Below are 16,369 nucleotides of genomic sequence, written 5' to 3'. Positions count from 1 at the left end.
TGCTGCCGTCAGAAACCGAGATGATCAAGAACAAAACAAAATGTAACCGCAAGACAGCAACACAGTATATCTTTCTGTGATCTGTGTCAATGATCATCTCTACACGATAACCCTGCTTGTGTTGTGGTTAATTGTCTTAATGCACAGAATGGTTAAAGATGAGTAGGCTAGTGCGTCATGTGCAGTTCTGACCAGTTCAGTCTGTTTCCCAACCAAGTCTCTTCACAGAACGAGGGGAGAGGTGACACACAAAGACAGGGTCACATATTTGCCGTAAGATGATTTCTGAATGCCATGATTATTTGGCGAGAAAATGTGACATAAACTTACAGCACATGGCACCAGAGGTAACTAAAACTATAGTCCTACATTTTATTTTTCACGTGTAATCTGTAATGTGTCCAAAATACACTATAAAACTGGTGTAATTATTTGATAAAATCACCTACAGTGATATAGCGTAACTATTTTCGTAATTTGGCAGACGCTATTATTTAGGTCGACTTACAGTTGTGAGTACATACGTTTTGTACTGGTCCTCCGTGAGATTCGAACTCTCAACCCTGGCGTTGCAAGCACCATGCTCTATCCGAGAAACTATTTTTCTTCCGTCTTTCCTCTGCCAACAAATGACCCCTCTCCAAATGTACTTCGTCATCCCGTCCAACATGGATATGGGGGTGGTCTTTCTGGTACAAACAGAGCCGTCGGAAAGTATTCAGACCTCTTGGCTTTTTCCACATTTTTTGGAGTTACAGCCTTATTCTACAATGGATAAATGAAATAAAAACATCTCAGCAATGTACACACAATGCTCCATAACGACGAAGAGAAAACAGGTTTTTAGACATTTTTGCAAATGCATTAAAAATAAAAAACAGAAATACCTTTTTTACATAAGTATTCAGACCCTTTGCTATGAGACTCGAAATTGAGCTCAGGTGCATCCTGTTTCCATTGATCATCCTTGAGATGTTTCTACAACTTGATTGGAGTCCACCTGTGGTAAATTCAATTGATTGGACATGATTTGAAATGTACACACCTGTCTATATAAGGTCCCACAGATGGCAGTGCATGCCAGAGCAAAAACCAAGCCATGAGGTCGAATGAATTGTCTGTAGAGCTCCGAGACAAGATTATGTCGAGGCACAGCTCTGGGGAAGGGTACAAAAACATTTCTGTAGCATTGAAGGTCCCCAAGAACACAGTGGCCTCCATCATTCTTAAATTGAAGAAGTTTTGAACCACCAAGACTCTTCCTAGAGCTGGTCACCCAGCCAAACTGAGCAATGGGGGAGATGGGCATTGGTCAGGGAGGTGACCAAGAACCCAATGGTCATTCTGACAGAGCTCCAGAGTTCCTCTGTGGAGATGGGAGAATCTTCCAGAAGGACAACCATCTCTGCAGCACTCCACCAATCAGGCCTTTATGGTAGAGTGGCCAGACGGAAGCCACTCCTCAGTAAAAGGCACATGATAGCCCGCTTGGAGTTTGCCAAAAGCCACCTAAAGACTTTCAGACCATGAGAAACACGATTCTCTGGTCTGATGAAACCAAGATTGAACTCTTTGGCCTGAATGCCAAGTGTCACATCTGGAGGAAACCTGTCACCATCCCTACGGTGAAGCATGGTGGTGGCAGCATCATGCCGTGGGGATGTTTTTCAGCGGCAGGGACCGGGAGACTAGTCAGGAACAAGGCAAAGATGAACGGAGCAAAGTACAGAGAGATCCTTGATGAAAACCTGTTCCAGAGCGCTCGGGACCTCAGACTGGGGCAAAGACTCACCTTCCAACAAGACAATGACCCTAAGCACACAGCAAAGACAATGCAGGAGTGGCTTCGGGACAAGTCTCTGAGTGTCCTTGAGTGTCCCAGCAAAACCAAGGCCTTGAACCCGATCGAACATCTATGAAGAGAACGGAAAATAGCTGTGCAGCAACACTCCCCATCCAACCTGACAGAGCTTTAGAGGATCTGCAGAGTGCCAAGCTTTTAGCATCATACCGAAGAAGAATCCAGGCTGTAATCCCTGCCAAAGGTGCTTCAACAAAGTACTGAGTAAAGGGTCTGAATACTTATGTAAATGTGATATTTCATTTTTTTTAAATAAATGAGCAAACGTTTAAAAAAAACTGTTTTTGCTTTGTCATTATGGGGTATTGTGTGTAGATTGATGAGGTGTGAAACAATTGAATCCATTTTAGAATAAGGCTGTAACATTACAAAATGTGGAAAAAGTCAAGGGATCTGAATTCTTTCCGAAGGCACTGTACCATGTCATAGAAAACATCTCATGTCGTCAATGAAAAAAAAGTGAGTAAGCTGTGCCTTGTAGGAGCGCCCACAACTTTAAGCAATTACAAGCCATCCAACTTTACGTAATGACTCACCCACGCCATCTCTCTTACGCATGAAAAATCTATGGTTAAGGTGGCGCAACGGAAGTCACAGACTTCGGCCACGGCGGTACACAGATAAAAGGTGTTTGGATTGCGGTAACTGGAGTATTAGAACGGGACCTTTTGGAGACGAAAGATATCTTCTACTGTGCGCAATCTCATTAGGACCATGGAGAGCTCCAGGCTATGGACCAGAGCGGTGGTTTGCGCGGTGTTGCTGTCCATCGTTCTTAGTGCTGAAATTGACTACTCGGATTCCGAATTGGACCTCGACACAAGAAGTGTGAGAGACTTCTACCCCAAAGATCCGAATTTGACCAACGAAAAGCAACTGGTAAGTTTCTAGCTAGTTTCTATTCTATCTAGTAAAACCTGCGACTTTAATGGTTAATGAGCATTAGATTTTTGTCTATTTGAAAGGTCTGCTTTGGAAGGATGTCTCATTCTAATGTGTCAATATTTCCCACAGCTTGGAGCACTACATGACGTTCTTAAAAAGCTGCAGACCAAGAGACTTCCATTCTGGGAAAAGAAATTCGGCCAAGTCCCTACGGTAAATTTAACAATTTGAACGAACCTTCTAAACATGGAACGACCTATATTTCGAAAAACGGATTGCCTAAACTGGCGCGTAAAACTACATTTCAACATTTGAACTTTCACTAAATGCGTTCATGTGCCATGTTTTGTGGATGATGTGATCTGATGTGGTGACAGGTGGATATGGCCCCACAGAACTTTGCATCTGTTGGCAAAAATGTCGCACACGGTCTTATTTTGTCGACCTTCTTTTTTTCAGTGCGACGTTGGAGAGCAGTGCGCAGTGAGAAAGGGCGCGAGAATCGGCAAAATGTGCGACTGTCCTCGCGGAGCTTTCTGCAACTCTTACCTGCTCAAGTGCTTGTGAATTGAATTGGTCTGAATGTAAGTTAGAAGTTGATGGCAAACTAAAACTGTTACATCAGAACGATATGTGATATAGGAATATTGTTATGATACTACAATATAGGATTTTCCGGAGAGTGACAGGTTGCATTCTGAGGATTGTCCCCAAAAAGGCTTCTTTTGAAGTTCTGAAATGTTTTATTTTCAACTGGATGTTTCTGTAACCAAAAATGAGTTGTGCTATGAATAAACAGCGTTCTATCTGGTTTTGTAAAGCAGTCTGAGTGGTCTCTCTTTGCTCCAATCATTTCATGATCCACATGAATAAAGATGATGCGCAATGCTGTGTGCGATAATGTAATGGGTTATTTCCTATAAACTCATGAAGTAAAAAATACCTACCGATAATATTAGTCATGAAGTACATGGATTCATGAGGGCTGAGTCTTGTCTGGACTGAGAATTAAATATCATTTTTAGGTCAAATGGAGATATGGTCGGACATAAACAAAACAGTAGTGTATGTACATTTGTTTAATCTTATAAATAGTATTTACTTAGAGCATTAGACATTTACACTACCTTCATTAAGATAAATAAAAGTTATATAATCACAATAGTTCAACTTGTAGAGAATATTTTATGGTTTTGAAGTGAATAAAAAGTGTGTTATTGAACTATTTCCCTTGTGGTGTTTTTCCATAGAAGCATTGGTGTCACTCCAGGCTTTTTTGGGGTGTCTTTGCATTGTTGTGAGGTAACCAATATTACTCGGTTAGAGGAAAGCAAACCCTTTTATTACAGTATTTCCTGAAATAACACAAAAGTAGCTGGTTTGAATTTTTCCATTCTGTTCCACCCAAAGTGGCTCACAAACCTGACAGTTGGTGTTTGCAAAACATGTTGTAAATCAAGTTGTTGTTGATGGGCTCTGGTCATAAGTAGAGCAGTGTATAGAGAATAGGTTGCCATTTGGAACACATATTCTCACATATTATCACACCAAGGTGTGTATCTGATTCAAACATAGGACTGAATCGTAGGACATTGTTAGGCTGTGAGGTCATATCAGCTAATTATATAAATGCAATCGGTGACGCCGAGATAGGTGTTGTAAGGCAGGAGGTGGGATTGCTGACATAGTTCATAGTTGTGGATTGCCTTACAACACCACATACCTAAATAGCTCAAATTTACCCATCCTCTCCCACTGCGGTTGATCTCCACCATCTCCACCTCCATCCCTCACTTGTCCAGGCTGTCTCTCTGATTCCTCTCCTCTCTCTTTTCCGATGGGCCCATGTCTCATTAATAATGAATGTGTTGCGTTCATACCCTGGTGAAGACAGTTTGCCTGTCGAAACGTTGGGCATTCATTTTTTGCATCTGAGCTCTTAGAGTGTGCGGCTCTCCTTTATTTTCAAGTTTTCCACTCTGCTAGCCAGCACCTCGCCTAAATAGGTGTGTGTTTCTTTTTCCTCTAGATTGTGTTGCATTCTACAACACAAATAAACTGAACAGAATGTTCTTTCGGTCTATTTGGCACCTGCCTTTCAAACACACTGTCCGCCCTCCTGAATCGTCTTACCAGTCGCGTCACTGAAAAGCAAGCTCCTCACCGGCACAACTTCAGGCTAAGGAGTGAGTTTCTACATTCACCCCCCCAACTTACTCTACAGCAACCCCAGTCCCCAGCATTGATCTGAGCGAAACTGCAGATCTGGGTCACCGCACCACCTGTAATGGACCTCACACAGCTTGCCTAGCAAGTACCGCTTCCTCCTGAATGGGCTCATACCTAGGCTCGAGCCCAGGACCTTTCCTTGCAAACGTACGTGACCGTCCTGCTGAAGCATCTTACCAGTCGTGCCATAAGTGGGGCTACTTCAGTCTGGGGAGTGAGTTTCACACATACCCATGTAATACACACACATGGTGTTACTTCTCTACACGTTAGTTTCCTTTATGTTTATTAATATTGAATAGATCGCTGGAGGGGGGAACTCTCTGGTTGACAGTATAGTCTGATGGATGTACACACAGAGAAGCCCACTCGGGACAGTGATGATGAATGAGACTGGAAAAAGGACCATTATCTGAAAGTTACCTGCTGATGGCAATGTTAACGGCATGCACTGACGCACATCAAACTTACTTTCCTGCAAAGAGCCTGGTCATAAACAACGTTAAGTCAATAGTGGAGACAAATAAAATCTAATTTCTCCAAAAAAGTTGGCCAACAACAAGCTTGATATCTGTACATGTCTCTATGATTGAACATGTTTGTGTAACAGACAGTAGCGGTTACAACCTATGTGTTGTGATAATTGCGTGGTTTGCTCTATAATCTGTTGGTTCATATGCCTTGTGACCGTGATATACTGTATAGGCCTAAAGGAAAGGGACAATTTTAGCTAGCTAGCCGCTGGAGGAAATCAAAAGGAGGTGCAACAATTCAAGTTGTTTCTGTCAATGACCTATGCTCTCAATGCGATTTGATAGGAGTGAAACCAAATCCAAACTGGCTTCCCTTGACACTTTTTTGGAATGCCAGGACCATTCACAGTTGAGCTCACTCAGTTTAGCTCAATGCTGAATAGCTATTATTTGATACTTTTTTATTCAAGGGTGCTCGCTGGCTTGCAGCAACATCGCCATACTCTTTTGGACCAAGGGGCATCAAATAGATGGCCTACATATACCAAGACAGAGGGACGCTGTTTCGAAAATTATGAAACACATAAAGACTCAAGATTTGTTTTATTTTTCTTGGTCCGTTTTTGGGGGGAAGCCTGGCCTCCCTTGCCACCCATGAATACACGCCACTGGCAGCGTGCATTCAGTTCTGTCCAGGGCAGAGCTCAAACTCTTCATCTTCAGTGCAAGAACACATGCCACTCAAAGCTCAAAAGTCTCACCCAACAGAGCACAGGAGTTGGCTCAGAGTGGGGAGTGTTGTTGTGCAGAAGGTTGTTTTTTGACTCCACTGGGCCTTTAAATAACTATTCGGCTGACACTTCAGATGTGAGGACAAACATGGTAGTTAATAATGGGCTGTTTAGAGCCAGAGAAATCAGGTCACATAGCAAATTATGCTGCAGCTGGCTTATTTACATAAACTTTACATAACCTAAACACAGCCTTGTCTTTCATGCAGTATTTTGCTCTGTTGCTAGTTCTGGCATATGTCTTTATTTGATAGGGAGTGAGACAGGTACAATTAAAATATTTGACTCATCAAATTGACAAGGGTCAGATGCACTCATGTATGTGTGTGAGTGTTATCACTATCTATGAAACACCATCTGTGGGTTGTACAGAACACTTTTCCATCAGATTCACTTCCCCACCACATACAATAATGTTCATTCCAAAGGACCCTCAATGCCTTGTTGTTACAATCACACTACATACATATGGTATGTAACCATGCTGTGCTAAAACATCCTTTTCCCTTCACTCATTGAGTATTATACACTGAGTATACCAAACATTAGGAACACCTTCCTAATATTCAGCAGGTGTTCTTAATGTTTTGTATACTCAGTGTATATCTAAAGGAACATATTCCACAGTTAACTAGCTGTGAGTAGCGTAAACACATACTAACTCTCCAGCAGTACTACAACAACCTAAAGGAAACACTATGATGGTGACGCAAGACAGCGGCGGGTCAGGATGAGGTCAGCCACCAATATGCCAATTAAATCACGATTTATAAGTACTTGACTTGGCTTGTAAAGCAAATAACACCTATTAAGCGGGAACAAGGAGCCGACCAAGGGTGACTCAAAATGTATTTTGATGGGTGCATCTATTACATTATTATTACGGCTATTGAGAGAAGAACGTAATGAAGATGCCAGGGAGAGTGACTAGGCACAATTACTTGTAAATCAGTAGCAGACTCTAAGGACTGTAATGAGAAAAAGTGGATGGCAAGAACATTATCTGATTATTATGAACTGGGTTGTTTCGAGCCCTGAATGCTGATTGGCTGACACCCGTGGAATATCAGACCGTATACCACGGGTATGACAAAACATTTATTTTTACTGCTCTAATTATGTTGGTAACCAGTTTATAATAGCAATAAGGCACCACGGGGGTTTGTGGTATATGACCAATATTCCATGGCTAAGGGCTGTATCCAGGCGATGCGTCGTGCCTAAGATCAGCCCTTAGCCATGGTATATTGGCCATATACAATACCCTCTCGTGCCGTATTGCTTAAATATATCCTAGCATGTGTTTTCATTACCCTGAGTCATTATGCTTGAGACATACTACATGGGCGACAGGTAGCCTAGCGGTTAGGGAGACGAGCCAGCAACCCTTGTGCCCTTGAGCAAGGCACTTTATCCCCTACAACAACAGCTCCCCGGGCGCCCAGTGTGGCAGGCCCCTGCACCTCTCCAAAACCTGTATGGATGAATTGAAATAATCTATCAGTCAATAATCAATAAGGCTACAACTATCAAAATTCAAACCCCAAAGACTTGATGGCAACCCAACCTTACCATAATTGGGACTTTGATAAATGTGTTTCACCCTCTTCATGTCAGTGTGGATAAGAGACAATCATTGGATGAAAAACATTCTTAAATTACTTTTATTAACAAAAATATAGAAACAGGGACCGCTCATAGAAATGTAAAATGTCACTAAATATTGTGGCCATTTACACATCAACGCAACCCATTTCATATCATTCAGCTTTGAAAAGCAAAACATTACAGCAGCGATCTTCCATTGATGATTTTTGAATGTAAAGACTCAAGCACTATCAAACATATCATACAATTCTATGAACCTGGCTTAACGCCAATCATCTCCTTTAGAATTACTGAATCAATTCAGAAACATAACAAAAACCGACATTTTCTCAACAGCTTTCCTCACACAAAATAGAACAGAGTGGTTTTAAATGAATGTCAAAGTTCCATCATCAACAAGATCTACATCATGCAGAACAACTAAACAAGATGCCTCCGTTTGTATTCAGACAAACACACTGAGTTATAATAGTGACAATGCATTCTACTGTGAACAGAAAACAACAGTTGAAATAATGATTCTGTCAGAGGACTTGTGCATTTTAAATACGAGAGCCGGTGTTAAATGATCAAAAGTATACCTCATTCTCATTCCATGACTAACTTTGTAACTTCATTAAACAAAAAAAGCATAACATTTGTAATGTGATCACTCAGGGAGATTTGAAGCATCAATAGAAAACTCGAATGACGAGCCACACAGGATTCATTAGTTGCATGTTATTAACGGTATTGATAAACGGTAGAAATGTCCCTCGTCTAGTGGTTGGGTTGTTAATCAGATAGCTGATTAAATGGCTTGAGGGTCAGACCCAGTGCAGCCGCACTATCCACCATAGTCCTGAGCTAGGTGTAGGGTTAAGTTGCACCTAGAGGCTGATCCTGGGTCAGTTTAGCATTTTCCTGACTAATGGCTAAGGTTAGGATTGAGGGAGAGGAAGCTGATCCTAGATCTAGGGGGAACTTCACCCCGGAGCCCTGAGCTAGAGGACATAGAAGGAAAGTGCATGGCGTGACTATAGACCCAAGCAAAGGGAGGGAAAATGTGGTGACATTTTGTGAACCACACCCTTACGAAGTGTGTACATTTCTCCATTGTTGTAGGCAGCAGACAGGCACAACCGATACTAAAAGGGACTGAACTTCTTACCATCCCCACTCTGAAGGAATCCAAATGACCTATGGAACAAGAACTGGGTATACGCTCAAGAATAATAAAAGCATAAAAACTACTAAGTGGTGGTGATGCATTGAGTCCATCCATTCAGTGGTACTGTATGACTCATAGAGCAGCTCCATTCAAACCCACACAACTTCTAAATACCAGGGCCGTGTTCATTAGGGCACACAGTAGCAAAACGTTTCGGAACGAGAAACTGAAATTAGCATGTATTATTGGACCAGGAGAGGTAGTTCCTCCCAGTTAGGGATGTGCATGGTTATTCGAATATTCGAACAGACGTTAGTATTTGAATACTTGTGTGAGTATACAATTTTGTGAGAAAAAAGAAATATAGGCCTATTTTACACAGAAAATTATTTTTCTAAATTAAAATATCCATGGGACATTGTTACATACAAGGATATACCATGCCATTTCAAATGATTAATTTAATAAAACTAACTTTTTAATGTTGTTTTTATGAGGTGCACTGTGCACCGGCAGCCGACCGGTAGCCGACCGGTAGCCATGTGTAGCTTGTTGTTTATGGAGGCCAATCAACGTGGAAAAGAGGCTAAATGTGTAACAAGTGGAATGAAAGTTCACTTATGCAATGCAAGATGGAATAAAATGACTGAATTAAAATGTAGCGAAATGTGAAAGAATAACAACCAACAGGTAGGCTGTTGTTTTATCTGAATGGGGTTGGGGGAAAAGCACAGCATGTGGCCTCAATTAGCCCAGCTAGCTATAGCTGGCTAGCTTCTCTAGACTACTCCAGTCAAGACAGGCACTGTTATATAGGATAATAAATAACATTGAATTGCCTTGGTGTCTCTCTCTCTCCCTCCATCCACCTGTTCGCCCCCTCTGCAGCTGCAGCAATAGAGCGCCAGCCTCTCTCCCTCCATCCACCTGTTCGCCCCCTCTGCAGCTGCAGCAATAGAGCGCCAGCCTCTCTCCCTCCATCCACCTGTTCGCCCCCTCTGCAGCTGCAGCAATAGAGCGCCAGCCTCTCTCCCTCCATCCACCTGTTCGCCCCCTCTGCAGCTGCAGCAATAGAGCGCCAGCCTCTCTCCCTCCATCCACCTGTTCGCCCCCTCTGCAGCTGCAGCAATAGAGCGCCAGCCTCTCTCCCTCCATCCACCTGTTCGCCCCCTCTGCAGCTGCCAGCCTCTCTCCCTCCATCCACCTGTTCGCCCCCTCTGCAGCTGCAGCAATAGAGCGCCAGCCTCTCTCCCTCCATCCACCTGTTCGCCCCCTCTGCAGCTGCAGCAATAGAGCGCCAGCCTCTCTCCCTCCATCCACCTGTTCGCCCCCTCTGCAGCTGCAGCAATAGAGCGCCAGCCTCTCTCCCTCCATCCACCTGTTCGCCCCTCTGCAGCTGCAGCAATAGAGCGCCAGCCTCTCTCCCTCCATCCACCTGTTCGCCCCTCTGCAGCTGCCAATAGAGCGCCAGCCTCTCTCCCTCCATCCACCTGTTCGCCCCTCTGCAGCTGCAGCAATAGAGCGCCAGCCTCTCTCCCTCCATCCACCTGTTCGCCCCCTCTGCAGCTGCAGCAATAGAGCGCCAGCCTCTCTCCCTCCATCCACCTGTTCGCCCCCTCTGCAGCTGCAGCAATAGAGCGCCAGCCTCTCTCCCTCCATCCACCTGTTCGCCCCCTCTGCAGCTGCAGCAATAGAGCGCCAGCCTCTCTCCCTCCCGCAGCAGTGCTCAGGTAAAAAAAATAAAAATACAATAACACATGTATTTCAAATATCTGACAAAAAATTGATTATACTATTCAAATTGTGAAATTATTTCAAACCCCCATTCCTACGTCCCCATTTTACTAAATTTTGATGCCTACTGAACATGACCCTGGAAAGGCCCCCGGAGGATACTCTATGACCCATGGCTGTGCTACGAAGGCCCGTCTCCCTGCTGCTCTGGCTGGAAGGGGTAGCTGATAGCGGGAGGGAAGCCCGGGTTCCTGGGCTGATCATCCAGCAGCACCAGATCCTCTACATCCCTACCATTGAACCGCCGCCGGCAGATCTTCACCGTCACCTTGCGCCCCTGGAAGGCCTTGAGGGCCTCCTTGGATGCCATGGCCCTGGCGGCTGCCTCGTCACGCCCGTAGCCCGTGCCCAGATAGACTGTCTGGCAGCGCAGCTCGCACACCTGGCCCTCCTTCTGGGAGCGCGCCGCAGGCAGGTCGGGGATGTCTTTCAGGGGCACAAAGACGCAGCTCAGGCTCTCTTTGGACGACTCAGTGCAGGCACGCAGGATCTCAAAGTGGTCCAGGTTGGGGCCGAAGCCCCCTGCCGACACCAGCTTCCACGCCACAGCCTTGTAGAGGCGGTTGAAGAAGGGCTGGTGTTCGGCAGGTGCCTGCGGGGGTGGGCCTTGCTTGAAGGGGTTCCCAGGCTTGGTCCGCTTGCCGCAGCTGTCGTCGTCGCCCCCTGAGAATCAGCGAGATAAAAGACAACTGAGTAGGGATTCTTCCCGGCAACACTGGCGTCACCTGCAGAGGACAGATTCCAGCGGTGTGAGGGAGGCGTCGGATAGGCAGCGTTTACTTCAAGGCCAAAACAAAAGCAGCAGAAAAAATACTGCTGTATGATTCATCTAACCGTAACAATGTAGAGTATGTTTGATGGAAAAGTACAGAACTTTTCCCACTTTAATTGTCCCACAAATATACAGAAATGGATATACAGCATCACAGTAATTATCGTTCAGTGTACTGAATCACTTCTATGAGTTAACAATACTGTACAACCCTGAAGCAAAGACAGGCCATTTGTTTTTGTAGGGCAATAATATTAGCGTCAATTCAAACGTTTAAAGTTGGCCTCTCTAAACTATTCAAGGAATCTAAACTTTAAATAGTTTCAAATTCAAATGAAATCAACGTTTATTGATCAAGTGCACAGGATACAGGTGTAAACAGTACAGTGAAATACTTACTTGCTAACTCTCTTCAACAATGCAGTACAATATCAATCAAGGATCAAATGTCAAACAAAGTCCTAAATAACAAGTAGTAATAAAAATTAGAAGGGGGAAAAAGTAATAAAAACTAGCTTTGAGAAGTATGTACACAACTGAATATACAGTAGGATTTCAGCATCATACCTGCAGTCCTCTTTCCTTTCCCCAAGATTTCATCTCTGGTCTTTCGAACTGGAGCATCATTGACAACCACTCCCTCTGCCATTTCCTTGATCCTGTCCATGACAGGTTGAGGGTATCTGCAAAACAACAGTCAGAAGAAGACTAAATTCCTTTTAGGACAGTTGACCCTTGTCTCCTGTTTTGTTTGTTTGTTTTTACATTGGTTTACTTTTTTGAAATACTGTAGTAGTTTTTCATTCTGGTTGGTCCAAACTGGAGAGTATATGTTCTAGTGTTGAACTATTTTAAACCAGATGCTATGGAAGAACACCAGCAGCACCCCCCATTATAACTCTAACTAATACTCTTTTCAACCTATCAACAGTGCAGACCCCAACCATATACTGTACTGTCTCGGATATTTCCTTTTCACACTGTCCTTTCCAGCAGGTTTTCAACTACTATGGTGGATGCATAACCAGGCCATTGCAGCTCAGCTCGTCTCTGTAGCATCCTGTAGCTCCAACTCCAAAAAGTTCTGGGACACTGAAGTCCATGGAGAACAAGAGCACCTCCTCCCAGCTGCCCACTGCACTGAGGCTAGGTAACACGGTCTCCACCGATAAATCCACGATTATCGAAAGCTTCAATAAGCACTTCTCAACGGCTGGCCATGCCTTCCGCCTGGCTACTCCAACCTCGGCCAACAGCTCCGCCCCCCCCGCAGCTCCTCGCCCAAGCCTCTCCAGGTTCTCCTTTACCCAAATCCAGATAGCAGATGTTCTGAAAGAGCTGCAAAACCTAGACCCGTACAAATCAGCTGGGCTTGACAATCTGGACCCTCTATTTCTGAAACTATCTGCCGCCATTGTCGCAACCCCTATTACCAGCCTGTTCAACCTCTCTTTCATATCGTCTGAGATCCCCAAGGATTGGAAAGCTGCCGCAGTCATCCCCCTCTTCAAAGGGGGAGACACCCTGGACCCAAACTGCTATAGACCTATATCCATCCTGCCCTGCCTATCTAAGGTCTTCGAAAGCCAAGTCAACAAACAGGTCACTGACCATCTCGAATCCCACCGTACCTTCTCCGCTGTGCAATCTGGTTTCCGAGCCGGTCACGGGTGCACCTCAGCCACGCTCAAGGTACTAAACGATATCATAACCGCCATCGATAAAAGACAGTACTGTGCAGCCGTCTTCATCGACCTCGCCAAGGCTTTCGACTCTGTCAATCACCATATTCTTATCGGCAGACTCAATAGCCTCGGTTTCTCGGATGACTGCCTTGCCTGGTTCACCAATTACTTTGCAGACAGAGTTCAGTGTGTCAAATCGGAGGGCATGCTGTCCGGTCCTCTGGCAGTCTCTATGGGGGTGCCACAGGGTTCAATTCTCGGGCCGACTCTTTTCTCTGTATATATCAATGATGTTGCTCTTGCTGCGGGCGATTCCCTGATCCACCTCTACGCAGACGACACCATTCTATATACTTTCGGCCCGTCATTGGACACTGTGCTATCTAACCTCCAAACGAGCTTCAATGCCATACAGCACTCCTTCCGTGGCCTCCAACTGCTCTTAAACGCGAGTAAAACCAAATGCATGCTTTTCAACCGATCGCTGCCTGCACCCGCATGCCCGACTAGCATCACCACCCTGGATGGTTCCGACCTTGAATATGTGGACATCTATAAGTACCTAGGTGTCTGGCTAGACTGCAAACTCTCCTTCCAGACTCACATCAAACATCTCCAATCGAAAATCAAATCAAGAGTCGGCTTTCTATTCCGCAACAAAGCCTCCTTCACCCACGCCGCCAAGCTTACCCTAGTAAAACTGACTATCCTACAGATCCTCGACTTCGGCGATGTCATCTACAAAATGGCTTCCAACACTCTACTCAGCAAACTGGATGCAGTCTATCACAGTGCCATCCGTTTTGTCACCAAAGCACCTTATACCACCCACCACTGCGACTTGTATGCTCTAGTCGGCTGGCCCTCGCTACATATTCGTCGCCAGACCCACTGGCTCCAGGTCATCTACAAGTCCATGCTAGGTAAAGCTCCGCCTTATCTCAGTTCACTGGTCACGATGGCAACACCCATCCATAGCACGCGCTCCAGCAGGTGTATCTCACTGATCATCCCTAAAGCCAACACCTCATTTGGCCGCCTTTCGTTCCAGTACTCTGCTGCCTGTGACTGGAACGAACTGCAAAAATCGCTGAAGTTGGAGACTTTTATCTCCCTCACCAACTTCAAACATCAGCTATCCGAGCAGCTAACCGATCGCTGCAGCTGTACATAGTCTATTGGTAAATAGCCCACCCATTTTCACCTACCTCATTCCCATACTGTTTTTATACTGTTTAAAAAAAAAAAAAAGATTTACTTTTCTGCTCTTTTGCACACCAATATCTCTACCTGTACATTACCATCTGATCATTTATCACTCCAGTGTTAATCTGCAAAATTGTATTATTTGCCTACCTCCTCATGCCTTTTGCACACATTGTATATAGACTGCCCATTTTTTTCTACTGTGTTATTGACTTGTTAATTGTTTACTCCATGTGTAACTCTGTGTTGTCTGTTCACACTGCTATGCTTTGTCTTGGCCAGGTCGCAGTTGCAAATGAGAACTTGTTCTCAACTAGCCTACCTGGTTAAATAAAGGTGAAATAAAAAAAAATAAATAAAATAGTAGTATACGCCAGTTAACAGATGCTTTTATCCAGATATACTTACAGTAGTATGTGCATACATTTTGTGTGAAGTGTGAAAATTATATTACAGTAACGCTCCACATCGAAATCCATTAAAACTAAGTTCCTCTATCCATTCCTCAAATATCGCCTGTTTGAGATCTAGTTGACAAGACAGCACAAACAGATCTGGGACCAGGCTACAATACACATACCTGCAGCCCAAGAAGATGTGGTTGGCCCAGCATATGGACAGTGAGAGCAGCCTGTCCAGACTGGGGCTGGGGAAGCCCGGCTGGACTGTGGGGAACGTCTCCATGTTCCTCAGGAAAAACTCTCGTCTGGCATGCCACTGCTTGTTGGTCTCATGCCCTCCTCGGAGTGACTCCACCCACTCGACCAGGTGAGGGTTCTGGTCCAGGTACTCTGAAACAATGTCCTCTCCACTCCTCCCCTGCGCCATCACTGTAACACAGAGCAGAGACACAGGACACAGTGTGTTAGGCTATATCAGTGTTACAGTGACTAGAGGCAAAAACAGGCTACTCAAGACTCAAATCAAATCAGCTGATTTGATGGGAAATTATATACCACACTAAGTAAATCCAGTGTGTTTTGTGCTCTGTCTATCATGTTTTTCTAGAGGCATGGCATCAACAGATTTATCAGGCACTGGAAGCTGTTGCTGTTCCATGATAGTTATAACACCAGAAATATGGTTATAGCCAGAGTCCTTCACCTGCAATTTGTCAGCAGCGGCTTGTTAAGAAGGAATAGTATAACGCTACGGAAGCTGAAGTAGTCGTCTTCTGACATCTTTTAAAGTCACTGCTGGCATCTATTATTTGTGATTATTGTCATCACTGCCTACCAAGCAACTTCGAGATTGTGGGGAGAGGGCGATTTAGCTTTCATAACAAATATCACGTAACGTTAGTAGGGCCAAATCAGAAAACCGCTTGTTTACGGAAGTCAATGTTAGTTTGTTGCAATGCCAGTTATCTAACATTACCGTCTCTGTTGTTACTAGCTAATTTATCATCAGAAGTGAATCCAAACATATCATTCGGTGAGTAACTTAACATCAACCGGGTTAATATATTTTACATAGCTAGCCATCCTCCAATGTGGCTAGCTAGTTAGCTAGCATTGAATTAGCATAAGACTTTAAAACAAACGCCGGGTATTAGCCTAGCTAGCAAACACAACAAACGTATGTTGGTGGCTGCACTACGCTAACGTTAGCTTTATTTGAGCAACATATACCTTACTGGATAACTATATCATAGAAAGTTGCAGAATATATTTTATTGATAGCAAATATATAGTTCAGAACAAACCTCAAGCTGTCCAGGCAGCGCCGTTGCTGTATGAGTCATGACCAGTGATGCAAACAAGTTGACTGTCGAACTACAACTGCCACACGAATGCGCAACAACAGATACCACATGTTTTTGATCAAAGATATAGCTACTTCGAGATAATTTATATATATGTTGGGTGGTTTTAGATAGAAAAAAATTATCATTACAGTAGCTAAATCAATCGTA

General features: G+C 44.3%; 2 protein-coding genes and 1 long non-coding RNA gene across 3 annotated transcripts; 1 reads left to right on the top strand and 2 right to left on the bottom strand.

The window, feature by feature from the left end:
• Positions 1-2,449: 2,449 nt before the first annotated feature.
• Positions 2,450-3,557, top strand: cart3 (cocaine- and amphetamine-regulated transcript 3). Its single transcript, XM_029646491.2, has 3 exons — positions 2,450-2,740; positions 2,876-2,959; positions 3,206-3,557. The coding sequence occupies exons 1-3, from the start codon at positions 2,576-2,578 to the stop codon at positions 3,311-3,313; spliced, it is 357 nt and encodes a 118-aa protein (XP_029502351.1). The 5' UTR covers positions 2,450-2,575; the 3' UTR covers positions 3,314-3,557.
• Positions 3,558-7,885: 4,328 nt separating this feature from the next.
• On the bottom strand, positions 7,886-10,430 carry LOC135565384 (uncharacterized). The gene is made up of 2 exons (XR_010461601.1): positions 10,202-10,430; positions 7,886-10,156 (listed from the first exon to the last, which is right to left on the bottom strand). It is a non-coding gene; the product is annotated as an uncharacterized LOC135565384 (long non-coding RNA).
• A 180-nt stretch (positions 10,431-10,610) lies between these two features.
• On the bottom strand, positions 10,611-16,264 carry cdkn2aip (CDKN2A interacting protein). Its single transcript, XM_065012170.1, has 4 exons — positions 16,160-16,264; positions 15,035-15,284; positions 12,131-12,246; positions 10,611-11,454 (listed from the first exon to the last, which is right to left on the bottom strand). The coding sequence occupies exons 2-4, from the start codon at positions 15,280-15,282 to the stop codon at positions 10,913-10,915; spliced, it is 906 nt and encodes a 301-aa protein (XP_064868242.1). The 5' UTR covers positions 15,283-15,284; positions 16,160-16,264; the 3' UTR covers positions 10,611-10,912.
• Positions 16,265-16,369: the final 105 nt, after the last annotated feature.

Source organism: Oncorhynchus nerka, linkage group LG27 (genome assembly GCF_034236695.1).
Source record: "Oncorhynchus nerka isolate Pitt River linkage group LG27, Oner_Uvic_2.0, whole genome shotgun sequence".
Classification (NCBI taxonomy): Eukaryota; Metazoa; Chordata; class Actinopteri; order Salmoniformes; family Salmonidae; genus Oncorhynchus; species Oncorhynchus nerka.
This window is presented reverse-complemented; position numbering and strand designations above follow the sequence as displayed.